At 39.3% G+C, this 26,568-nt stretch overlaps 1 protein-coding gene across 6 annotated transcripts in view; it reads left to right on the forward strand.

The window, feature by feature from the left end:
* The window catches only part of Pdxdc1 (pyridoxal-dependent decarboxylase domain containing 1), an 88,169-nt gene that overhangs the window by 26,341 nt on the left and 35,260 nt on the right, over positions 1-26,568 (forward strand). For all 6 annotated transcript variants that reach the window (XR_015630718.1, XM_087572652.1, XM_087572654.1 and 3 more), the window contains 7 exons: positions 826-894; positions 2,961-3,039; positions 16,033-16,117; positions 16,963-17,011; positions 17,162-17,263; positions 18,607-18,732; positions 21,700-21,750. Coding sequence is in view for 5 of the 6 variants with exons in the window: in XM_087572652.1 (XP_087428778.1) it covers positions 826-894; positions 2,961-3,039; positions 16,033-16,117; positions 16,963-17,011; positions 17,162-17,263; positions 18,607-18,732; positions 21,700-21,750 (561 nt within the window). In the remaining variant the exon portion in view is untranslated. The remainder of the gene's footprint in view (positions 1-825; positions 895-2,960; positions 3,040-16,032; positions 16,118-16,962; positions 17,012-17,161; positions 17,264-18,606; positions 18,733-21,699; positions 21,751-26,568) is intronic.

Here is a 26,568-nt window from a genome sequence, read left to right on the forward strand (position 1 = left end):
GAATCTGTTTATGGTTCCTAAAACTAAAGCTCCCTGTGTTTTAAAACTGAACATTAGGAATTTAATGTTAACAAAATTAGTTTGACAACTTTTCTTCATTTATGGCATTGACTTTGCTTCTTTTAAGCAATATTCTTTTGCTGATCTATATTTCTTATTTTTTAGGGGTAGAGGACCCATAGATATGATAATGTTCTCTGAATGATTGGGGAAGAATCCCAGATTACCCTCCTCACCTCAGAATGTAGTGTGCCTAGTAGTTTTCTCCTTTTCGGGGGTGGGGGGTTGGCATATTATAGACTACGTAATTTGGAGATGTTTAGATTGTTAAGTCACCTTTTGGAGTGAGAGTTTAACTTTCCAAATATCCTCTAATATATATTTATAAAACTTGAGTTCTTGAAGGGAAAGGTTTTTTTTAATCTTAAAGGCAGGGTCTTATTGTACATGTATGGGCCAGGCTGACATGTGACGTGATCTTCAGGCTCAGTAGTAAGATAACGCTCATATACCATTAGACCCCACTAAGGTCTCTGTTCTGTTTTGTTTTTGTTTTTTTACTGTGGAAAAGAAAGTTTATTAAAGACACATGGGAGAGCAAAGCCAGAGGCAGGGACCTCTGGGAGAATCTAGAGTGTTCATGACCCTGAGCAGGAGAACCATGTGCGAGAAGGAGAGGTGGGGTGAAGAGGGGGACCAGGTGCAGCAGCCAGAAGACCAAGAGATGCAAACAGCAAGTTCTCTGTTTTTAAAGAATAGCTTGTGGTTTGTCTCTGTTGCTCAGTCTCTCACACTCATAAGTAGACAGTGTGTTTCTTCTTGCAGCTTGGCTTGCCCTTCCCCTGCCTGTGCCGTGTGCCCTGTAACACTATGTTTGGATCCCAGCATCAGATGGTGAGTTCTCCTTTCGGTTTGACGGTGGGATAGACTTGTGTTCTGAAACCATGTCTTTCTTTTATCTGGCATTCTGCTTGCTGACCTCAGGATGACTATTAGCTCACCTACCCATGTATTGCTTCGTTTCTCCCATTGTGGTGCTGTGTGCTTTTGTATTTGAATGAAGACCAGACCTTGTAGCTCTCCCGGGATTCTGTATTATTTCTTTGCCTGCTTCTTCTGGAGTGGTGGGAGGAGGAGTGTTTGGTTCTAAGGCCTCCTATATGCCGAGGACACACTCTTCCTCAGCCCTTTCATCATTGTATATCCTAACTAAGCATAACAAGGTCTTCCTGGGGTGCCAGGCTGGCTTGAGAATTGTGGTCCTTCTACACTGTGAGTGAGCAGACTTGAAGTCCTTCATTATAATCTTAGGGTTGAATTGTGATAAGTTTTTAGACACACAATACCGAAGCAGACAGGAAGGAAAAACTCTAGGATTCTCCATTTCTACTTTCAAAATAGTTTTCTGGTCTGTGGGGGAGTGAGAAGTTATATTCTTTAAATGTAAATGTTGTTTTGTTTGTTTCTTTAGTTTTGGTTTTCAAAATAGGGTTTCTCTGGGTATCTTTGGCTGTCCTGTAGTTCACTCTGTAGACCAAGCTAGCCTTGAACTCACAGAGATCCACCTGCCCTTGCCTCCTGAGTGCTAGGATTAAAGATATGTGCCTCACCACCAGTGCCCAGCTAAATGTAAATGTATAAAACTAGGAATATTAGTCTTGCACATGTACAGCTTTTACCTTTTATCTAATTTGTTTCTAATTAATCTATTAGGAAAATGGATTTTGTCATCTGTTTTTATGGAAAGCAAAATTGTTAAAAAATGTATTTGAATAGTGAAATTTCTGTAGGAGGAATGCTTTAATATTAAAGTTTTAATATTAATAGAAAAATAACTCAATGATACCAAAAAAAGTAAAAAATAAATTCTCTTCTTGGAAAGGTTGTAAATGTGTTTCAAATGAACATTTATTAATATTATAGGAGTTATTTTTATTTTATTTTATTTATGACCCTGCCTAAAATAAAATAAAAGGAGTTTAGAACTCTAAATTTTCTAAATCACAAGAAAACTAATGTTTTTTGAGTATGAATTTTGTCCAGGTAGCATATAGTGATTTTAAAATACTTTTCTTATATGTATTAATAAAATTTGAATGTTTTAAGTCTGAAGTTCAAGAGTAAATAGTTATCCTAATATGAAAAAAACTTGATTCAAGTTATTAATTTTGAGACATCTGTGCTTTTAGAATTCATAATTTTCACTGGGCATTAGCTTAGGTCTCCATAGTGCTTCCTAGTATGCACAGAGCCCTGGATTTGATCCTGAGTACCACATAGAACCAAATATGGTCTATATCTTCACAAAGTAGAAGCAGGAGTCAGGAGTTCAAAGCCAGCTTAGGCCTTATGAGACTGATGAGTAGATTGGGGAGATAGCTCAATTGGTAAAGTGCTTTTCAAGAAAACATGAGGACCTGAGTTCAATCCCCAGAATTCATATTTTAAAAATCACTAATATTACAGTTACAATTTTTAAAAATGAAGAACTCAGCTGGGTGTGGTAGATAGTACTTACCCTTAATCCTAGTACTCTTAATCCCAGCACTTGAGCTGTAGAGAAGGTGGATCTCCGTAAGTCAAAGCCAGTCTGGCATACATAGCAAGTTTCAGACCAGCCAGAGTTAGATGGTGAAATACTATCTCAAAACAACACCAACAAGAAAAAAAAAACGTGCTTGTAACCCCATAGCTGGGGAGATGCAGTCAGGTTAATCCATGGACTTTGCTGCATAGCCATGTAGCCAAGTTTCAGGTCAGTGAGAGCCTCCGTCTCAAAAATCAAGCTAACTGGCTCTTAAGGAACAACCCTCAGGTTGACCTTTGACCTCCATGCATATGTGCTCTAGTAACCATGTGTACACTCATTTATGTGTATACACACACACAGTCATAATTTTTCAATGTATACCTTTTATACTGGTTGTTTCATATTTCTGTGGTTTGTTTGCTGGTCATAGGACGTTGCCTTTCTTGAGAAACTGATCAAAGATGACGTAGAAAGAGGAAGACTGCCATTGCTGCTTGTTGCAAATGCTGGTAGGTATCATAATCTAGTACGTACAAGGACACTAAGTACTTGGCCTACGAGACAAGGTCTTGTTTGAATTGTTTTGTCAAGATTGGGGAGCGGGGTGTGGGGGGTCTCAGTTTATAACCCAGGCTGGCCCATAGTAGTCCTCTTATCTTGGCCTTTAGAGTGCTGATGTTAAAGAAATGAGACACCATGCCCCATCAAAGTGAGGTACTCCTGGTTTTTGTTTCTTCATTTCATTGATTAGTTTTTGAGACAGAGTTTCTCTGTGTAGCCTTGGCTGTCCTGGAACCCAGATTTGTAGACCAGGCTGGCCTCTCAACTCAAGGTGAGGTGCTCTTAAGGTAACTAAAGAAAAGCTCCTGGAGCTAATTTGTGAACCTAATGAAGTTTCTAGATTTCTATCTAGCAGCCAACAAATAGAAATCTAATTTAAGGCCAACAAGATGGCTCAGAAGATAAAGATGCTTGCTACCAGATTGAATGGCCTGGTTCCATTTCATGATAAAAAGAGAGAACAGAATCCTACAAGTTGTCCTCTGCCTTCCAGTTACATTCTGTTGTATGTAGACCCACATGTACATAATAAATGTAATAAGTAACAAATTGAATTTACAATGTCTTCTATGATAGCATCATAAAGTATGAAAATAGGCCAGGCAGTGGTATTCTATGCCTTTAATCCCAGCATCTGGGAGGCAGAAGAAAGTAGATCTCTGTGAGTTCAAGAGCCTGGTCTACAGAGCAAGTTCCAGAATAGCCAAGGCAGCATAGAGAAACCCTATCTAAAAATAAGAAACCAAACCAAAACATGAATATGGGGCAAGATGGCTTAGCAGGTAAAGGTGCTTACTGCCTGATGATAAATACCTGACAACCATAATTCAATTTCCTAAACTCATATAAAGGTAAAAAGAAAAAATCAACTGGACAAAGTTATCCTCTGCCTTCTACATTGGGGCCATGGCATGTATGCACACATACATCTCACATGCTTATTATAGACAGTCTAATAAATTAAGAATACTTAATGAATAAATTTAACAAATATATATATATATGATATTGATGCACTGAGAAGTACACAGTGTATTCCTGAAAGAAGTTTAAGAAGGCCCAGTTGTGCTGTAGCATGCATGTTAGAGACTTGATGTCACTAAGTCATTTCTCCCTAAACAAGCCCTGTCATAATCTCTGCATAATGAGTTCCAGGCCAGACAAGGCTACTCAGCAACGTCTTATCTCAAAACAAACAAAACAAACAAAAAGGTGGCTCATACCTTTAATCCAACACTAGCGGTGCAGAGACAGGTGGCTCTCTACATTTAAAGCCAGCCTAGTCTACACAGCAAGTTCCAGGACAGCCAGAGCTATATAATAGATTCTACCTCAAACAAACAAAAGTAAAAGCCCTATTAAGAAGTGAAAAGCAGGCCTTTGTAAAGAGGAACTCCAGCCAACAACATATTTACCACTAATCCCGTGGGGGAGAGAGCTGGATCCTCAGAAATGCAGACACTCCTGAGAACCCAGAGTCCACAAATAACTTTCTGCCCACATTCCTGACCCAAGAGGAAATTGCCTAGTGCCATCTGTGCCTCCTAAGCACAGGGACCTAGGAGCAGTCAGGGGCAGGACTCTTCTGGTTTCTGCCTGTGCCAAGAGCTGAAAGCCAGTCCCTAGGAGGCCAACACACCTGATAGCAAAGCTCTCTGATCCCAGATTCTGCTGAAAGAAAACAAGTCTACAGCAGTGCTGATACACAGGCCTACAGGAGGGCCAAGCCACTTTCAGAGTCAGCAAGACAAGCCAACACCAGAGACAACCTGATGGTGAGAGGCAAGCACAAGAACCTAAGCAACAGAGGTTAAGAGTAATTGGCATCCAGAGTCCAGTTCTTCCACCAAAGCAAATACTGGATGTCTAAACACACTGAAAAAGCAAGATTTAGATTTAAAATCACATTTTATGATGATGATGGAGGATTTTAAGAAGGACATAAATAACTCCCTTAAAGAAATACAGGACAACACAAGTAAACAAATAGAAGCTCTTGAAGAGGAAACACAAAAATCCCTTAAAGAATCCCTTAAAGAATTACAGGAAAACAAAAACCAAACAGGTAAAGAAAATGGACAAAATCATCAAGGTTTAAAATGGAAATAGAAACAATAAAGGAGGCACAAAGACAGACAACCCTGGAGATAGAAAACCTAGGAAAGAGATCAGGAGTTCTAGATGAAAGCATCACCAACAGAATGCAAGAGATAGAAGAGAGAATGTCAGGGGCAGAAAATGCCATAGAAAACATCGACACAACCATCAAAGATAACGTAAAATGCAAAAAGCTCCTAGCACAAAACATCCAGGAAATCCAGGACAAAATGAGAAGATCAAACCTAAGGATAATAGGTATAGAAGAGAGTGAAGCCTTACAACTCAAAGGGCCAGTAAATATCTTCAACAAAACCATAGAAGAAAATTTCCCTAACCGAAAAAAAGAGATGCCCATAAACATACAAGAAGCATACAGACCTCTAAATAGATTGGACAACAAAAGAAATTCCTCCTTTCACATTATAGTCAAAACACCAAATGCACAAAACAAAGAAAGAATATTAAAAGCAGTAAGGGAAAAAGGTCAAGTGACATATAAAGGCAGACTTACCAGAATTACACCAGACTTCTCACTAGAGACTATGAAAGCCAGAAGATCCTGGGCAGATGTCATACAGACCCTAAGAGAACACAAATGCCAGCCCAGGCTATTATAGCCAGCAAAACTCTCAGTTAACGTAGATGGAGAAACCAAGATATTCCATGACAAAACCAAATTTACACAGTATCTTTCCACAAATCCAGCCCTACAAAGGATAACAGATGGAAAACTCCAGCACAAGGAGGGAAAGTACAACCTAGAAAAAGCAAAACTGTAATCTTGCAGCAACCCCAAAAAAAGAGAGACACACAAACATAAATCCACCTCTAACAAAGAAAATAACAGGAAGCAACCATCACTATTCCTTAATATCTCTTAACATCAATGGACTCAATTCCCCAATGAAAAGACAGACTGGATATATAAAGAGGACCCAGCATTTTGCTGCATGCAGGGAGCACACCTCAGAGACAAAGACAGACACTACCTCAGAGTGAAAGGCTGGAAAACAACTTTCCAAGTAAATGGTCCAAAGAAACAAGCTGGATCAGCCATTCTAATATTGAATAAAATCAACTTTCAACCAAAAGTCATCAAAAAAGATAAGGAAGGACACTTCATGTCGATCAGAGGAGAAATCCACAGTGTTGAACTCAATCCTAAATATCTATGCTCCTAATGCAAGGGCACATCATTGATAAAAGAAACCTTACTAAAGCTCAAATCACACATTGCACCTCACACAATAATAGTAGGAGATTTCAACACCCCACTCTCATCAGTAGACAGAACATGGAAACAGAAATTAAGCAGAGACATAGAGAAAATCACAGAAGTTACAAACCAAATGGAATTAACAGATATTTATAGACCATTTCATCCTAAAACAAAAGAATATACCTTCTTCTCAGCACTTCATGGTACCCTCTCCAAAATTGACCATATAATCGGTCACAAAACAGGCCTTGACAGATACAAGAAGATAGAAATAATCCCATGCATCCTATCAGATCACCACAGACTAAGGCTGGTCTTCAATAACAATAAAAACGACAGAAAGCTCACATATACATGGAAGTTGAACAACACTCTACTCAATGATAACTTGTTCAAGGAAGAAATAAAGAAATTGAAGACATTTTAGAATTTAATGGAAAGGAAGGCACAATATACCCAAACTTATGGGTCACTACGAAAGCAGTGCTAAGAGGAAGAAAACTCATAGCTCTGAGTGCCTCCAAAAAGAAACAGGAGAGAGCATACCTTAGTAGCTTGACAGCACACCTAAAAGTTCTAGAACAAAAAGAAACAAATACAACCAGGAGAAGTAGAAGGCACAAAATAATAAAAAACAGGGCTGAAATCAACCAAGTAGAAACAAAGAGGACTATACAAAGAATTAACAAAGCCAGGAGGTGGTCCTTTGAGAAAGTCAACAAGATAGATAAACTGTTAGTCAGACTAACCAGACAGCACGGAGAGTGTATCCAAATTAATAAAATCAGAAATGAAAAGGGAGACATAACAACAGAATCTGAGAAAATTTAAAAAATCCCCATATCCTACTACAAAAGCCAATATTCAACAAGACTGGAAAATCTGGAGGAAATGGACAATTTTCTAGACAAATACCAGGTAGCAAAGTTAAATCAGGAAAAAATAAACCATTTAAACAACCCCATAGCTCCTGAAGAAATAGAAGCAGTCATTAAAAGTCTCCCAACCAAAAAGAGCCCAGGACCAGATGGGTTTAGTGCAGAATTCTATCAGACCTTCATAGAAGACCTCATACCATTACTGTCCAAACTATTCCACAAAATAGAAACAAACGGAGCAGTACCCAAGTCCTTTTATAAAGCCACTATCACGCTTATACCTAAACCACACAAAGACCCAACAGAGAACTAGAACTTCAGACCAATTTCTCTCATGAATATGGATGGAAAAATACTCAATAAAATTCTTACAAACCGAATCCGAGAACACATCAAGACTATCATCCATCATGATCAAGTAATCTTCAGTCCAGGAATGGTTAAATATACGCAAATCCATCAACGTAATGCATTATATAAACAAACTCAAAGGAAAAAAAAAAACACATGATCTTTTCATTAGATGCTGAGAAAGCATTTGACAAAATTTGATAAAAGTCCTGGAAAGAATAGGAATTCAAGGCCCATACCTAAATATAGTAAAAGCCATATACAACAAACCAATAGCTAACATTAAACTAAATGGAGAGAAACTTGAAGCAATCCCACTAAAATCAGGGACTAGACAAGGCTGCCCACGCTCTCCCTACACATAGTACTCCAAGTGCTAGCCAGAACAATCGGACATCAAAAGGAGGTCAAAGGGATACAAATTGGAAAGGAAGAAGTCAAAATTTGCAGATGATATGATAGTGTACTTAAGTGACCCCAAAAGTTTCACCAGAGAACTACTAAGCCTGACAAACAACTTCAGCAAAGTGCCTGGGTATAAAATTAACTCAAACAAATCAGTAGCCTTCCTCTTCTCTAACTGTAAACAGGCTGAGAAAGGAATTATGGAAATGACACCCTTCATAATCGTTACAGATAATATAAAATACCTCGGTGTGACTTTAACTGAGCAAGTGAAAGATCTGTATGACAGGAACTTCAAGTCTCTGAAGAAAGAAATTGAAGAAGATCTCAGAAGATGGAAAGACCTCCCATTGTCATGGATTCGTATGATTAATATAGTAAAAATGGTCACTTTGCCAAAAGCAAGCTACAGATTCAATGCAATCCCCATCAAAATTACAACACAATTCTTCATAGAGTTAGAAAGAGCAATTTGCAAATTGGTGTGGAATAACAAAAAAGCCAGGTTAATGAAAATTATATTTTACAACAAAAGAACTTCTAGGGGAATCACCATCCCAGTATTTCAGAGCAATAGAGATAAAAACTGTATGGTATTGGTATAGAGACAGGCAGGTAGATTAGTGGAATAAAATTGAAGATCCAGAAATGAACCCATACACCTATGGTCACTTGATCTTTGACAAAGGAGGTAAATCCATCCAATGGAAGAAAGCATTTTCAGCAAATGGTGCTGGTTCAACTGGAGGTCAGCATGTAGAAGAATGCAAATCGATCCATTTTTATCGCCTTGTACAAAGCTTAAGTCTAAGTCGATCAAGGACCTCCACATCAAACCGGATACACACAAATTAATAGAAGAAAAAGTGGGAAAGAGTCTTGATCATATGGGCACTGGGAAAAATTTCCTGAACAAAACACCAATGGCTTATGCTCTAAGATCAAGAATCAACAAATGGGACCTCATAAAACCTCATAAAACTACAAACTTCTGTAAGGCAAAGGACACTGTCATTAGGACAAAATGGCCACCAACAGATTGGGAAAAGATCTTTACCTATCCTATATCTGATAGGGGGGTAATATGCAATATGTACAAAGTACTCAAGAAGTTAGACTGCAGAGAGCCAAATAACCCTATTAAAAAATGGGGTACAGAGCTAAACAAAATTCTCAGCTGAGGAATATGGATGACTGGGAAGCACCTAAAGAAATGCTCATCATCCTTAGTCATCAGGGAAATGCAAATCAAAACAATTCTGAGATTCCAATTCACATCAGTCAGAATGGCTAAGATAAAATACTCAGGTGACAACAGATGCTGGCCAGGATGTGGAGAAAGGAACACTCCTCCATTTTTGGTGGGATTGCAAACTGGTGCAACCAGTCTGGAGGTTCCTCAGGAAATTGGACATTGCACTACCTGAGGACCCAGCTATACTTCTGGGCACATACCCAAAAGATGCCCCAACATATAACAAAGACAAATGCTCTGCTATGTTCATAGCAGCCTTGTTTATAATAGCCAGAAGCTGGAAAGAACCCAGATGCCCTTCAACAGAGGAATGGATTAAAAAAATGTGGTGTATCTACACAATGGAGTACTACTCAGAGATCAAAAACAATGACTTCATGAAATTCATGGGCCAATGCATTGAACTAGAAAATATTATCCTGAGTGAGGTAACTCAATCACAGAAAAACACAAATGGTATACATTCACTGAGAAGTGGATATTAGCTCAAATTACCCAAGATACCATCCACAGACCACATGAAGCTCAAAAAGAAGGATGACCAAAATGTAGATGCTTCAGTCCTTTTTAAAAAGGGGAGTAAAAATATTCATAGCAGGGGATATGGAGACAAAGTTTGGAGCAGAGACTGAAGGAACAGACATTCAGGGCCTGCCCCACCTGTGGCCCATACAGACAGACAGATATATATATATATATATGCATGTCTGTCTGTATGTATATGTATATATACACATATATATGTATGTATGTGTGTATATATATGTGTGTGTATACATACATAAATATATATGTTTACACACATAAGCACATATACATATACATACATATATATATACATATACATACATATATATATATATCTCACCACCAAAACTAGATAACCTAAGAAGTGCATGCTGACAGGAACCAGATATAGATTGCTCCTGAGAGGCACAGCCAGAGCATGTCAAATACAGAGGCAAATGCTAGCAGCAAACCATTGAACTGAGAACGGGACCCCTGTTGGAGGAATTAGAGAAAGGATTGAAAGAGCTGAAGGGGCTTGCAACCCCGTAAGAACAACAATGGCAATCAACCAGAGCTGGACTTAACCACTACCCAAAGACTATTCATGGAATGACCCTGGGCTCCAACTGCATAGGTAGTAGAGGATGGCCTTTTGGGGCAACAGTGGAAGGAAAAGCCCTTGATCCTTCCAAGATTGAACCCCCAATGTAAGGAAATATCGGAGGAGGGGGGAAGAAAGAGGGGGTGGATCAGGGGAGGAACACCCTTATAGAAGAAGGGGAATGGGAGGGGATAGGAGGCTTATGGACAGGAAACTAGCAAAGGGAATATCATTTGAAATATAAATAAAGAAATATCCAATTTTTAAAAAGTGACAAAAGTAAATTTGCAAAAAAATGAAATAAAAACTACCTAAAAATAAAGTGAAACTAGCAAAAAAAAAATTCACCACTATACATTGGTTTGAAAGCAAGTCTCCAGAATGTTCCATCTAGAACATAAGTCACAAAATTTGCAATTATATGTAGTTTTTAGCTATCTGTGATAAGGGATGCAGAATTCATTCTTCATTGATGTTGGTATAAACATGGTTGTAATGAGTAATCCCTTCACAATTATTTATTGAAGCTATTGGATTTTGTTATTTGGGTTTTTACATTGTTTTATTTTTGTTAATATGTTACTTCTAAGCTACTTCAATAGCTACATGAAATACTACATGAAAAAAAAAATGAAAAGGAGGCTGGAGATATGGCTCAGTGGTTAAGAGCACTGACTGCTCTTCCAGAGGTCCTGAGTTCATTTCCCAGCAACCACATGGTGGTCACAGTCATCTGTGATGGGATCTGATGCCCTCTTCTGGTGTGTCTGAAGATAGCTATAGTGTGCTCATACCTAAAATAAATAAATCAAAATCCAAGAATAATAATCACTGCTAAATCTTGGTATATATAGCTAGGGCTTTTTAAAAAAAGTGAAAAGCTAGTGGTAGGCTGGGAAAAATATTTGCAAAACTTTTTTTCTGGCAAATTATATTTAAAATATATAGTAACATTCTGTTTCAATTCAGTGATTAAGGTGACAGCTTTAAAATGAATAGCATTTGGATGGATAATTTACCACATGGGTATATAAATGCTTTCAGATGTTTAACATTATTACCATTAGAACCATACAATTTGACTCCATATGATGATATACACTTAGATAATCACAGCACTTCAGAGGCTAATTCCTGAGGACCAACAGTGTAGGTCAGTGTGCTGTAAATGGAGAAACAATAGTGAGGTCTGGGATGTAGTTCAGTTGATAGAGTACACATGTAGTATATACAAAGCTCTAAGTTCGATCGTTAAGTTTAAATGAAGCAAATGTGGATAGCACATGTCAGTGAGTCCAACAGTCAGGATATGTGGACAAGAAGTTTGAAGTTCAAGATTGTCTTAAGGTGAATAGTGAGTTCAGGGTCAGGCAGTGTTAAAAATATAAAATAATAAAGTACAACCACAATGAGAGCTCAAGATCTAGCGCCGTCTTTGTCTGCTATGCCTAAGACCCTGGCACTAGTCCCACTGTTAAGGAAAAAGGTGCCTAATCCTTACAGGGGCACAGCAACTACATACGTTCTACCCCAGATGGGGATCTCACTACAGACCAAAGTACAAATGCCACTAAAGTCAAATTTGGTGACCAGTGAATTTTATTGGGGTTAACTTAAAGGAGCAGAAATGGCTCAAAGACAGCTGCAGTACCAAAGTCCACCTCAGCATGGTGACACAGTGCTGGTGACCTGGAGTACACTGCACAGCTTGCAAGCAGCTCGGTAGGTTGGAGTTGCTAGGGTCTGGGAATCACTCAGAGATTTACCATGACAGTGGATACATTTTAATAAGAAGAGGCTTTATTAAATACTGCTATCATGGCACCAGGAGTGTAACTGAGAGCACTCCCAAGATGTAGCAGCTAGCCATATCAGCCCAGGGCTTATAAAGGCAAAACCCACAAGATTACATGTATTCTGCCAATGTGTATGTGTGTGTGGTGTCCTATTTTAACATATTTATCTTACAGTTATCCTAGTCATCTTTTTTTAGCAAAGTAAGCGAGTTTGCTTACAAAAGCAGAAATAGCAGTTAGCCTTATGACCTATTATTTTGCAAGAACAGCAAATTTTACAAGCTCTGTCATTTAAGACTAGTTTTCAACAGCTGGGGGATAAAAGGGTATGAGCTGCTAGAGTACAGCCTGTGGAAGCTAGGGACTTACATGTTAAAGGCATTTTTACTTTTTGGTTTCAAGCATAGTAAGTCTAAACTTTAAATATAATTTTAATCGTCACAGGACTGTTTTTTTCCAGATTTCTCTGTTGGGATAAACCTCTTCCAAGCAGCCTCACTGGTCTCAGAGTTGCCTTTGCTGATTTGCTTGTCTAAATCTTCTTTGTAGCTTGACTCTGCTCTTCTTGGAGGACTCTTAGCTTTTATTTAACTCTGGCAGAGAAGGGCCTAGTGAATTTGGTCAGTTTCAGGGACTTCCTGAAGCTCTTTTGAGTTGTTTACCTTTTTGCTTAAGGAACTTCCCTAAAGGATGGAGTGTTCTTCAGAGGAAACTGTTACACAATATTGGGATACAAAATGTTGCAGCCATTTAGTAAACTTGAACAGTTCCTCGGAGAGCCAAATGCAAATCCTGTAGTCCACTCATCCCAGTACTGTAGTTTATCAAGGAGAAATGAAACAATCTCCACCCAAAGATTTCTATGCATGTGTTTGTTCATTGATGAAATAGCTTGAATGTTCTTCATGTGGTGAGCAGATGAGCAAATTAGGGCATTTGCCTACAATAGAACACTAATCAGTAAGTACAAAGAAGTGCTGGCACCCACTTCAGTGTGGAGGAGTTTCAAAGTCATGATGATGTACAAAGAATTGCATATGGTGCATTGGCTTGACACCCTAGGACAGACAAGACTTGAGTGGCAGGAACAGGTAAAAGGTGATTGGGTCATGAATTAGGGAAGAGAGTAGCTACAGTGAAGATGGAGAGTTTTTAAGGTAATAGAATAAGTATTGATTTGTGACATTAGTTACACACTGTACACATGTATCAGCACTCATTGAATTATATACTTATGTGAATGGGGGTTTTTGAAGGTAAATTATATTTTAATCAAGCTGTTGTCTACAAAAGGAGAACAGTTGCTTCCTGCCTGACTCACCTTACTATATGTTTATTCAGTCACTTGATAGACTTAGAAATTACATTTAGCTTGTAACTTAAGCGACCTTCCACTGTGACCTATATCTATTCCCTGAATACATGCCTCAGAAACAGACGCTGCCAGAAAGTATGAAATTACTCTGATAGTGATCGTCATTAAACACAGCCCTGTACTTTCATCTGGATAGAAGTAGTACAGTCAAGTGCAACTTAATTCAGTAACCTAACTGTGTAGAGTACATACCTGTAATCCCAGCTGTTGAGGCAGAGGCAGGCAGATCTCTGTAATTTTGAGTCTTGCTTGGTCTATGTAGCAAGTATTAGGATAGTCAGGGCTATAGAGAGAGATCCTGTCTCAAAAAAAAAAATCAAAAAAAATTTTAATTAAGGTATTTTTTAAGGTTTGGGATATGTCAAGCATTGTGTGAGTTTGAGGTCAGCTTGATATACATTCTAAGTTCATAGTCAGACCCTGTGTGTATGTGGGGGTGGGGGTGCCTGTAGTGTCCTTCCTTGGGCACACTCTACTTTGTTTGATTTAGAACGGGTCTCTTACTGGCCTTGCCAGGTAATGCTAGGCTGCCTGGCTGGCACGGCCCAAGGGTCTTGCCTATCTGCTTCCTACTGGGATTGCTATGTGCTGCCATCATGCCTGGCTTTTTAACATGAGTTCTGGGGATTGAACTTAGGTTTTCATGCTTGTGGGACAAGCATTTTGCCTAATCACCTTCCCAGTCCTCATCCCCTTTTGAGACAAAAGTCTCATGTATCTCATGATGACCTTGAAACTTTCGGTCTTAGTGCTAGGATTACAAGCATGTACCACCATGCCTATTTTATGTGGTGCTGAGTGATAGCTTTTTTCTCCCCTGGTGATGAAGATATAGGCCTGATTAAACCAGATTAAAAGAAGATAAAGGCAGGTTTATTAGGAGGCAGTTCTTATGTGGGTTTATCAATCTCAGAGGTGGAGGTCAGTGAAGTCACATATCTAGGCTAAAGCAAGGGGGTTTTATAGAGCTTAAGCAAGGTGGGATGATGTGCCAGCTAGGAGCTGGGATTGTGTCTGTACATGGTCAAACACTGAACCCTTGGGTATGTTGCCAGAAACTCAGAGTTAGAGTAATGACATATCGGCCAGGTGTTTTCTCTGAGGGTTAGGGAAAGTGTTTTTGTGTGGGGGAAGGGTTGGAGAAAGGCGGGCAGATGGGGTTTTATAGCGTGTGTGGGGGATGAGCAGGCGTTCCAGAGTAACAGTGGCCATCTAGCGTCTCCCTATATGCTGGGCAAACACTCTACTAAGGCACACTGCCAACCTACATAACCTTTTTTTAAAATTGTGTCTGTTCAGGCCATGGTGAGGATGTAGAAGTTCTTACTAGTTGAGATTTTGTTAACTGAAAATTTAGGGCATTTGGAGGAAATACATGACTGTGTTTTACTTAAGTTGAAAAAGGATGTCTCCAGTAAAGTCTCTAGTGCAAATTAGTAAGGGATGAGTTCCAAGACTTTGACATATTTAAGTAGTCTTCTTTTTTTCCCTTTTTAAAAAAAATTATTTAATTTTATTCTATGGTCCAGATTTTATCCCCCTTCCTGTCCGTCCCCTGACTGTTCCACATTCCATACCGCCTCCCCCCACCCCCATGAAGATGTCCCCACCCCACCAGACCTCCCCACTCGCTGGGGCTCCAGTCTCTTAAGGATTAGAAGCATCTTTTCTGACTGAGTCCAGACCCTGGAGTTCTCTGCCATATTTGTGTTAGGGGCCTCATATCAGCTGGTGTATGCTACCTGGTTGATGGCCCAGTGTCTGGGAGATCTCAGGGGTCCAGGTTAGTTGAGACTGCTGGTCCTCTTATAGGGTTGCCCTCCTCCTCAGCTTCTTCCAGCCTTTCCTTAAGTCGCATGGAGGTCAGCAGTTTTTGTCCATTGGTTGGGTTAAGTAGTCTTCAAATTATATGTTTTATGATAGCAACCTGTAAGGTAAAAACACAAATTCATGTTACATATTCTTTTTATAAAGGTGATACCTAAATCAAAAAGCTCAGGATGTGGAGATAAAAAACAGTGAGAAAAGATATATTAAGCAAATGTTGACCAAAAAATAAAAAATGTTGACAAAATGACCTTAAAGTAGTAAGTATAAAATAGTTCATATTGACAAGACATAATCTGAAAGGGAAAAGTTACAAATGTTTATGGACAAAATTTTGAGGTTTCTATAGAGTGCTAATAAAATGTAGGCATGGATCTACAGTCCCACAGTCTTAATGGCAGTGAGTGGAAAGTCAGTATGTGGTTTCAGTGTAAAATTAGGCACTTAGACAAGAGGAGACACAGTCTTCAAAACTTACACAAACCAACTAGCAAGTGTTGATTAAGTCAACCCACAAGGAGATATGCTGCTGCTTCCACCCTGTTGAAATGCTGTGTATGAAAGCTTCCTCGCTGTGAAGCTTCAGATGGGGTTGCTTTTAATGCCTCTGCTTATTTTATTTAGGAACTGCAGCAGTCGGACACACAGACAAGATTGGACGTCTGAAGGAACTCTGTGAGCAGTATGGCATTTGGCTCCATGTGGAAGGGTAAGTAGACAATAAAGTTGGTGAGTTCCATGTTGGTCCTCACGGAGAATGGACATCAGACCAACACTGAGTGGCGTTTATCATTAACAGTTTGGATTACAGATAACAAAATCATCCAAACTGGCTAAGGCAAAAGATTTTATTGCTTCGTATAACTGAAAAGACCATTGCTAGGAATGGCTTTAGACACATTGTCAACCAGATTTCTATAAGTTCCTCTCCACTTCCTTTCCTGTTCCTGGTCACTTGGCTTGATTTCCTGTGTTTTGGCTCATGGAGAGACATTTCCTATTATGGTTAAAAAAAGAAAGTAACTGTAGAAATCCTAGCCCTCTTTCTCTTCATGTCCCATGAGTTCCTCTGATAGCTGAGGCCATTTGGACACTTCTGAAGTGGGTGAGTGAGTCCACCTGAGCTCATAGTTTGGTAAAGGTTATAGGGTGGTTTGATAGAAGGCCCCTGGAGTGCCTTTAGATAGAAGAGGAGCAGGTTCAGGGAAGCCAGATGCCCATGTCATCACATCATCCAACATAAAGGTCCTTTTATCTTCTATCCAAAAGAAGAACAACCATGAAAGATACAGAATAATGTGGACATTGTCCTAAGCAAACAGGGACAGCCCGTAAAGCTCGTTTTTCTTAAAAGTGCATTTTGAAGCTTTCTATAACTCCAATCTTTGGCTTTAAACAATCTTTGCTAATTAAACAAAAGGCATAGGTGAAGATATCCGTATGTCACCTTATGACAGCACAGTTTTTGTTTTTGTTTTTGTTTTGTAGAGTGCCTGCTTAGGGAACAAGTAACATTTGAATAATTGATACTTACACTGGTGCTTTTTCTTCCAGTGTGAATCTGGCAACATTGGCTCTAGGTTATGTCTCCTCGTCTGTGCTGGTATGTTGTTGGTTTATTGAATATTGGTGGTGGTAAGAAGGAGCTTAGTCTCTTCAGCTCATTCTGCTTTTCCATAGTTCTTATGGCTACAGGAGGGACGGTGTTTCATGTCATCTGGTTACCTAATGAACAAAGCTCTCTTTTTGGTAGGCTGCAACCAAATGCGATAGCATGACACTGACTCCTGGCCTGTGGCTAGGTTTGCCAGCTGTTCCTGCAGTGACACTCTACAAACATGACGATCCTGCCTTGGTGAGCTGACTGTCACTAGGGAATGAATGATATTTATAATTGCCTTCTGGGATAGAACTTAGAGAAAGAAAGGAATTTTTTTTTCTAAATTCTACTTTTGTTGCCTTTCTTAAATTACTTTTTTGGGGGCAAACGTATAAAATAATGGGTTTCAGTATGGCATTTTCATGCATGTATATTGTACCTTGCCCCTACCCTCCAGTACCACCTTTTTCTTCAAGTGGCACATACTAGTACTTCCAGCACTCAGAAGGCTAAGGCAGTGGAATCTCTAGTTTAAGGCCGTCTTGGACATAGTGAGACCCCATCTCAGAAATAAAAACAAACAAGAGTCTAGCATGCTTGAAGCTCTGTATCCCATTCTCAGCACACAAAATGGACGTGGTAGACTGTGCCTGGTATCCTAGCACTTAGGAGATGCAGCCAGGAGGATCAGGACTTCCTAGGACACATTTGGGGGTCTTTGAGGGGTGACAAAATACTCTGATCACCACACACCTGTGGAGGTCTCTGTGAGAGCCTCTTCCTGCATGTTTCCCTGGGTTTCAGTGACCAGTCATGACCGCCTTTGTCTGTTGAACCATTTCATTAGCCCAGGATGCCATACTTTAACTCTTTACTTATGCCCTCCCTGTACTTCTCTATGTGTATGAAAGATTTTTTATGGCATTTTATGATGGGTTTTCTTTCTTTTACTTGATTACTTAATGATGGTCATTTGTGAGTTTTTAGAGTCTTATAAGGTTTTTGTTAATAGACATCTTTTTACAAATCCAATTATTTTCAGAGATTAGGTTTCCAGAATTAGAATTATCATTTAAGACACTGACCCACATTTTCAGTACAGGTTGTAACAAAAAGTCTTATTGGTTTAAACTGTTAATTGTGGGTTTTTTTTTGTTTTTTTGTTTTGTTTTGTTTTTTTGTTTTTCTATAGATGTGTTAGTGAAAGGTACGTGCAAAACAAAGTAAATATTTGATAGTTACTGCTTAAACAGTTGATATCTTGCTTAGTTGAAAATGGCCAACTACTTTAAAGATGCTCATAATAACCCGTCAAGGTGCTGCCTTCTAAATGGCTAAGAACTGTGTGTGGCTCTAGAACTTAGTCCATCTGCAATTTCACCTGGAGTAGCTCTGCCTCCCCTCACTTTTGAATCCTCCGTGAACACAGCTAAATCTTTGAGCTAAGCTCATTTAGGGTACTAGTTTTGTAAGGCCAATCGATAATGTAAGCCAAGTATCCAGCATAGATAGCATCTGACACGTTCTATGTGTAGTAGAGTAGCTAGCCAGTGCAGACATTCCAGCAGCCCTGAGTGCACCTGTCTTGTCTTTTTTAGACACTAATTGCTGGCCTTACATCAAATAAGCCTGCAGACAAACTTCGAGCCCTGCCACTCTGGTTGTCTCTACAATACTTGGGACTTGATGGCATTGTGGGGAGAATAAAGCACGCTTGTCAGCTGGTGAGTAGAGACACTAAAGGAGTCACAGAGACCTCCACTTACTTCGATAATCCTTCATTCAGAATGAGGAAAGTCATAAGGTGACTTCCAGGAAAGAGACAGTACATAATCTTGCTCTAGACTGACTGGCCTCCAGGGAAAGGGAATATAGAAATTGAAAATTCAGTGTATCCCGCACTTGGGAAGGCAGAGGTAGAGATCTCTGAATTGAGGCCAGCCTGTTCTACATGGTAAGTTCCAGGATAGCCAGGACTACATAGAGAGACACTGTCTCAAAATAAAAAGCCAAGACAAATAAAATCAAGCAAAATATAAAGGGGGGAGGGGTAAAGGGGGTTCAATGTGAGTGGCACAGGTTTTTTATTTATGTGTATTTGAAAATCCTACTGCATTACATACCCACCCATCTTTGTCTGTTTGTTTCATTGTTGTTGTTTACCTACCAATCCCATTTGTGCTGCCAGTATATTCTTAGGTATGTAGCCATCACAGAAACATGTTAGGCCTACTACAGTCAGGACCTTAAAGAACGGAAACTCCCTCTCTCGGCAGCTATCAGTTACCAGTAGCTGTGCACTCCACTAAAGGGCATGGGTAATTTTTTTTTTTAAGATTTATGAATATAAATAACCTGCATGTGTGCCTGGGTACCATGTGTATACCTGGTGTCCTAAGACCAAAAGAGGGCAGCGGATCCCCTGGAACTGATATTAGATAGTTGTGAGGATAACTTGGGTGCTAGGAATTGAACCTAGGTCCTCTGGGAGTATAACCAGACTTCTTATATTGCTGAGCCAGCTCCCAGCTCCCAACTCCCAGCTCCCAGCTCCCAGCTCCCAGCTCCCAGCTCCCAGCTCCCAGCTCCCAGCTCCCAGCTCCCAGCTCCCAGCTCCCAGCTCCCAGCTCCCAGCTCCCAGCTCCCAGCTCCCAGCTCCCAGGTGTGCAGATTTTTAATACAGTAGTTTGGATTTCCTATTTTTAAGGTTCTGGAGCAAATCTTTCTTTGTATTGGAGATATCCTGATTATTAAAACCATAAATTGTGTTGTAGGTTAATGTTATCTGATTGGCTGCTATAACAAAATACATTGGACTGGGTAGTTTGGGAGTAACAAAAAAATATGTTGCTTACATTTGTAGATGTTCTAGCCCGAGGTCAGGATCTCAGTAGAGTCAGTGTTTGGTGAAGACCTTAATGGTACCATCTGTGTATTCTTACCTGGGAACAGGGGAAGCAGTCCCTTCATCCTCCTCTTATAAGCATGTTCACAAATCCCTTCTAGTGAATTTTAGTAAATCCTTTAATCACTTCCAAAGGCTGAACCTATTAATATCATTGTTTAGGATACTAGGTTTCAACATAGGAATTTTGGACAGATACATATATTGAGAGACTTACATTTTAAAAACAAAAAACTGAAAAAAAAATCAAGCTAGGTATGGTAGCTAAGGCAGGAAGACCAAGCATTCAAGGTCAGCTTTAATAACAGAAAAAAAAAAAAAGATTGGGTTTGAGTATAATCATGCGTGACTATAATCCAGCTTTCATAAGTTAGGGGCAGGAAAGTCAGGAAGTTCAAGGCCAGCCTCCCTTCATAGGGAGTTTGAGAGGACATCCTAGACTACATGAGAAACTATCTTGGAAAATCAAGAGCCCTATTTGGTTAGTTTGAGCATTGATCCTATGTCAGTTTAAAAACATGATATCATTTTTTGATACCTTTGTTTTAACACCTGTGATATAGGATAATAATTCGGGTTGTTATAAAGACTTATTGAATTTATGTTAAACTATTAATAGTGCCTGGTCATACAAGTTATTCATATATGTTTTAAAACCTTTGTTTTAAATGTATGCTTGGGCTTCAGTCATTGGTCAGTGAGAAGCACACACTTAGCATATACAAGGCCCCGGGTTCAGTCTCAGGATCCCAAGCAGTACTCTACTCTTTCTCTCCCCAGCCACGATAGTGACATCATCTTGTGTTATTTTTAAGGAAAATTAGTATTTGGTTCCTTTTTAATTAATTAAAAATTAAATTAATTTTAAGGAATGTTTATAAAAAGAATATATTTTTTAAAAGTATTGTCATTATGCTATTAGCTCATATCATGATTCTGTTTTTAGGAATTAAAGCTGTTTTATCATAACAACTTAGTCAAATTAGGGGAAGGTTTGAACACTCGTGGGAGAGGTTCAGTTCCCCCTTGACTTTAGGAGGGCAAAAAATACCAAACCCTTGAAGTTACCACCGCTCTGGCATCTGCCTCAAACTCAAACTTGCAGCTCGTCTCCAGTTCTCAAGAGGTCTTGTGTGGCAGCCCGCTGTTCATTCATCATGTGTGAGACCTGTGAGACCACATGGGAAATTAGCGGCTGTGTAGTTCTGCATTTTCAGTGCTGTACAGGCCATACTTTGACATACATTCCCAGTAAACGACAGCTGCCTCTTGTGCCCCTCTCTCCTTATCTCCTCTTTCTTCATGAGTGGCAGCTGTTTAGCATCTATTCAATGACAAACACCATACAGCATTTTGTGTTGTTTCATATGATGCCCACATTTCACTAGAATACAGATTTCACAGATAGAACACATTTAAGTTAAGCATTCGTGAGCAAGGAATATCTGCTCTGAATATCAATCATTTCCTCTACTCCCTGAGTTAGGGACTATGATGATTCTCACATCAGTGATGAGGGGTGTTGGATTGAAGCTGTGTAGTAGTAGTAATGGTGCCGTCCTCATGAGCTGGCGTGTCTTGTGCCTGTACTTGCTAGCCCTGCAGGTGAGAGAATGAAAACTATGTGCAGATACTGAGTTGTCGAGATTAGGCTCACACTTAGTAACCACCAAGTTGCAGATGCTTTGCCTGAGTACTTATTTGCATATTACAAACTCTCATGAAATTTGCTAGTATATTATGTCAGTCTAGTAAGATTATATACTTTTTTTGTTATTATTTTCAGAGTCAACGACTGCAAGAGAGTTTGAAGAAAGTGGACCACATCAAAATCCTGGTGTAGTATATAATTTTCTCTACTTTTGAAATAAGTTTTTTAGCTCAGTAAGAAAATGGCTTTCCTCAATGGTTTCCCTTGAGTTATGACCGTTCCAGTAATAACAGTCTTTAAGAGGGATCACATAAGTGTTTATACAGTTATACAGTTAGCCTGAAATGAAGAAACATGAACTAAACAATGTTTAAATTTTAAATTCCTTTAATTTTTTTACAGTCTAGAATTACACAGAGATCATATGTAAACCCCTGACTTACCTTCCCAAGGGCACCCTTCCTTGGAGATGACTATCTCAGAACAATCTGGGGTCCTTTCTGAAACCTGCTCAAAGTAGGATGAGAAGGAAGAGCAGATTCCCTGGGTCTTATCTTCTGGGATCTTTCTATGTTGCTCCCTCAGGTGGGATTTAACAGGACTAAATATCAGTCCGGGAAGGCAGCTTTTCACAGAATTTCAGGCGATGCGTAGGTCGTGTTTTCGTATAAGCGTGCTCACGGAGTGTGTCTGGGACGTTTGCAGAGAAGAGTGCAGTGGGCATTTTTCTACTTTACAGGTTCTTTTCCCTTCCATCCTCTCAGCCCCATAACAGTAGATAGGAGAGGGAAAAAAAGTATAAAGGGGAAAGTAAAGAGCTCCCTGAATAAAATCAGGGGTCAAAAAGGGGGCAACTTATCTGTAGACTACTTCCTGCAGACTAAGGGTGTTGAGTTCCTTGGGGCAAGTTTGATATTTGCAGACAGGATACCTAATTTCTTTTTCTTCACTGCTCACAACAGTGCTGCTTAACAGACAGCTGCCAACAACAGCCAGCCAACACCACCTCCCTTCTCCCTACCTGCTGGGGCTCTAGTATTTATTTATATAACCTCTGAAAAGTCCTCAAATTCCAAATATCACACAACAGCAGAAAATTATCTGCAGCTGAAAAAATCACGCTCCTTGCTAGAGCACAAAGCTTCCATGAACAATCTGAAGTAGCCCCATATCCTACAGCTGGGATTAAAATAAAAACATATTCTTATAATATTGCTGTGGTTTTCGAAGAAACCAAAATTTCAATTGTCACTTCATTTTCTACTTTCTGTTTTAAGCTATTAATTATGCTGGGTGTGGTGGGATATTATAAACAAAGACATTCTCAATGTCTTTAATGTCTTCTTGTTTTTTTGTGTAACAAACTACTTAACAAACAACTACCAAGAGCAACCAACCAACAACCTGCAAAACTCCCTGTCCTCCCAACTGTCAGGATTCTAGCATTTATACACCCTCTAAAAAGTCCTACAACACTCCCTGTCCTCCCAACCGTCAGGATTCTAGCATTTATACACCCTCTAAAAAGTCCTACAACATCCCTGTCCTCCCAACCGTCAGGATTCTAGCATTTATACACCCTCTAAAACGTCCTACAACATCCCTGTCCTCCCAACCGTCAGGATTCTAGCATTTATACACCCTCTAAAAAGTCCTACAACATCCCTGTCCTCCCAACCGTCAGGATTCTAGCATTTATACACCCTCTAAAAAGTCCTACAACATCCCTGTCCTCCCAACCGTCAGGATTCTAGCATTTATACACCCTCTAAAAAGTCCTACAACACTCCCTGTCCTCCCAACCGTCTGGGTTCTAGCATTTATACACCCTCTAAAAAGTCCTACAACATCCCAGTCCTCCCAACCGTCTGGGTTCTAGCATTTATACACCCTCTAAAAAGTCCTACAACATCCCAGAACCCCAGATGTCACAGTCTCAGAAATGTATCTGCAGCTGGCAAATTCACACCCTTACTAGTCAGCTGGTGTGAATAGTCTTTAGTGGCCCCATATCCCACCCTTGAGATTAAAACTAAAGCATATTCTTATATTTCTGTGTTCTTCAAAGGAACCAAGATTCCAGAATTGTTACTACACCAGAGTTTTTAGTTTAAAGTTTATTCTTGAGTTTACTCGAGGGTCAGATTAATGTAATCATTTTTGTTTAGAATATAGATAGGTTATTAGGTGGGAGTTCCAGTGGGAGAGCCAGATACTCTAAGGGTATTGCATTCTGAAGCCAGTCAGCTAGCCCCTTTCAGTTAAGAAACTTGAGGAACAGAGAGGAGGGTTCTGAGTCAGAAGATTTTTTTCTCTCAACAGTGCTACTAGGTGACCCTGTGACACTGGACGTTTTACTTGCATGTATGTCTGTGTGCCACGTGCAGGTGTTATGGCAATTTTGGCTGGGAGTTGACCAGAGTAGCTTAGAGGATTAGAATAGGTTAATAATTGCTCAGATATTGTACTGTAAAGATAATCAAATACATCTTATAGTCTCTGTCTCATTTGTTTAGTAGCTAGGAGAATAAAGAAAAGATGATTACCTTTTAAAAATGTTTTTATATATGGTGTCCATTCAATAATAATCTACCCTTATTCCTATATTATTCCTATACAGTTCACCTGCAAAATCTATTCTATTTCTCCTTCCCAGGGAGATCTATATGTCCTGCACCTTGAGACTTGTTATTACTTAGCCTCTCTGGGTCTGTGGATTGTAGCATGGTTATTCTTTACAGCAAGTATCTACCTATAATTGTGTACACAATGGTTGTATTTCTGGGTCTGGGTTACCTCAGGATGATTTTTTCTAGTTTTGTCCATTTGCCTGCAAATACGTTATTAATAGCTGAGCTGAATACTCCATCGTGTAAATGAACCACATTTTCTTTATCCACTCTTCAGTTGAAGGACATCTAAGTTGTTTCTAGTTTCATCTATAACAAATACTGGTAGAATAGAGCATCCTTATGTATATGCCAAGGAATAATATAGCTGTGTCTTGAAGTAGATAGATTCCTAATTTTCTGAAAAACTGCCATATTGATTGCCAAAGTGGCTGTACAAGTGTGCACTCCCACCAAAAACTGAGAAGTGTTCCCCTTGCTCCTATCCACCTTAGTGTCACTTGTGTTTTATCTTAGCCATCTGACAGGCATAACGTGCAATCTCAGCGTCGATTTGATTTGCATTTCCCTGATGGCTAAGGTTGTTGATTTCAAGGAAGACATAGAGTTCATGGAGACACTACATTAGAGTTGAGAAGAATAGAGCAGCAGAGAGGGAGATGGATGCAGTGTTACCGGTAGAGTTTTACAGAGACTGAAAAGAGAACAAGATAGACACAGGTAAAGACAGACTGAGCCAGAGAATGAGAAGGAGCCAGATTAGATTAGATTAGATTAGATTAGATTAGATTAGATTAGATTATTGCTAGAGTTAGTTTGAGGCCAAGCAGAGCAATTCAGAGGCCAAGAGAGAAGCCAGACTGAAAGTCAACTGGGAGAGGCGTTTGAGCCACAACAGCTGAGTTGAACCAGTCAGCCAGAGCTCACAAAGAACAATAAAGGGCGAGCTTATTCAGTAGCATCTAAGGGGATTAGATTGTATAGAGGCTGGAAGCTTCCAGGACTAGGCCTAGGTTAGCAAATGAAGGAAGCAAGCCTTGGAGACGACAATTATATCAAGTAAATAAAAGTTACTTACATGTTTCAGATATTAGCCAGATGTCAGATGTGAAATTTATCAAAATCTTTTTCCACTCTGTAGACTGCCATTTTGTTCTATTGACAGTGTCCTTTGCCTTACAGAAGCTTTTTGGTTTCACGAAGTCCCATTTATTAATTATTGATCTTAGTGCCTGTGCTGTTGGTGTTCTGTTCAGGAAGGTGTCTCCTGCGTCACTGTGTTCAAGGCTATTTCCTACTTTGTCTTCTATCAGGTTCAGTGTATCTGGTTTTATGTTGAGGTCCTTGGTCCACTAGGTTTTTGAGTTTTCTGCACGGTGATAGATATGGATTTATTTGCATTTTTGACATGTAGACATCCAATTAGACAGACACCATTTATTGAAGATGCTATTTTTTTCCATTGTATATTTCTAGCTTCTTTATTAAAAACCAATTTCCATAGGTGTGTGGATTTACATCTGGATCTTCCATTCAATTCCACTGATGAACCTGTCTGTTTTTATTTCATTACCATGCAGTTTTTATTACTATTGCTCAGCAGTTCTACTTAAAATCAGGAATGGTGATACTTCTGGAAGTTCTTTTATTGTACAGAATTGTTTAATCTATCTTGATTTTGTTTGTTGTTTTTCCATATGAAGTTGAGTACTATTCTTTAAAGGTCTGTATAGTGTTGGACTTTTGATGAGGATTGCATTGAATATGTAGATTGCTAATTGGTAGGATGGCCATTTTCACTGTTAATCCTACCGATCTATTAACATAGGAGATCTTTTCATTTTCTGATAATCTTCAATTTCTTTCGTTAAAGAAAGAAGTTACAGTCATGCAGGTCTTTCACTTGCTTGACTAGAGTTGCCTCAAGATATTTTATATTACTGATGGCTACTGTGAGGAGTACTCTTTCCCTGATTTCTTCCTCAGCCCATTTTTCCTTGTATATAGATATAAGATGGCTACTGATTTTTTAATTTTTTATTTGTTTAGTTAATGTTACATTCAGCCACTTCAGTGAAGGTGTTTATCAGCATGTTCCCTGGTAAAATTTTTGGGGTCACTTATTTATCACATTGCTTATATCATCTGTGGATAGCAATACTTTGACTTCTTCCTTTCTCATATGTATCCCCTTGAGCTGCCTCAGTTGTCTTACTGCACTTCTAGAGCTTCAAATTCTAAACTAAATAGATATGAAGAGACTGGGCAGCCTTATATTGTTCTTAATTTTAGTGGAATTGCTCTGAGTTTCTTTACATTTAATTTGATGTTGACTATAGACTTGCTGTTAATCGCCTTCCTTGTGTTTATTATG

Source organism: Rattus norvegicus, chromosome 10, assembly GCF_021556685.1.
Source record: "Rattus norvegicus strain SHRSP/BbbUtx chromosome 10, alternate assembly SHRSP_T2T, whole genome shotgun sequence".
NCBI lineage: Eukaryota > Metazoa > Chordata > Mammalia > Rodentia > Muridae > Rattus > Rattus norvegicus.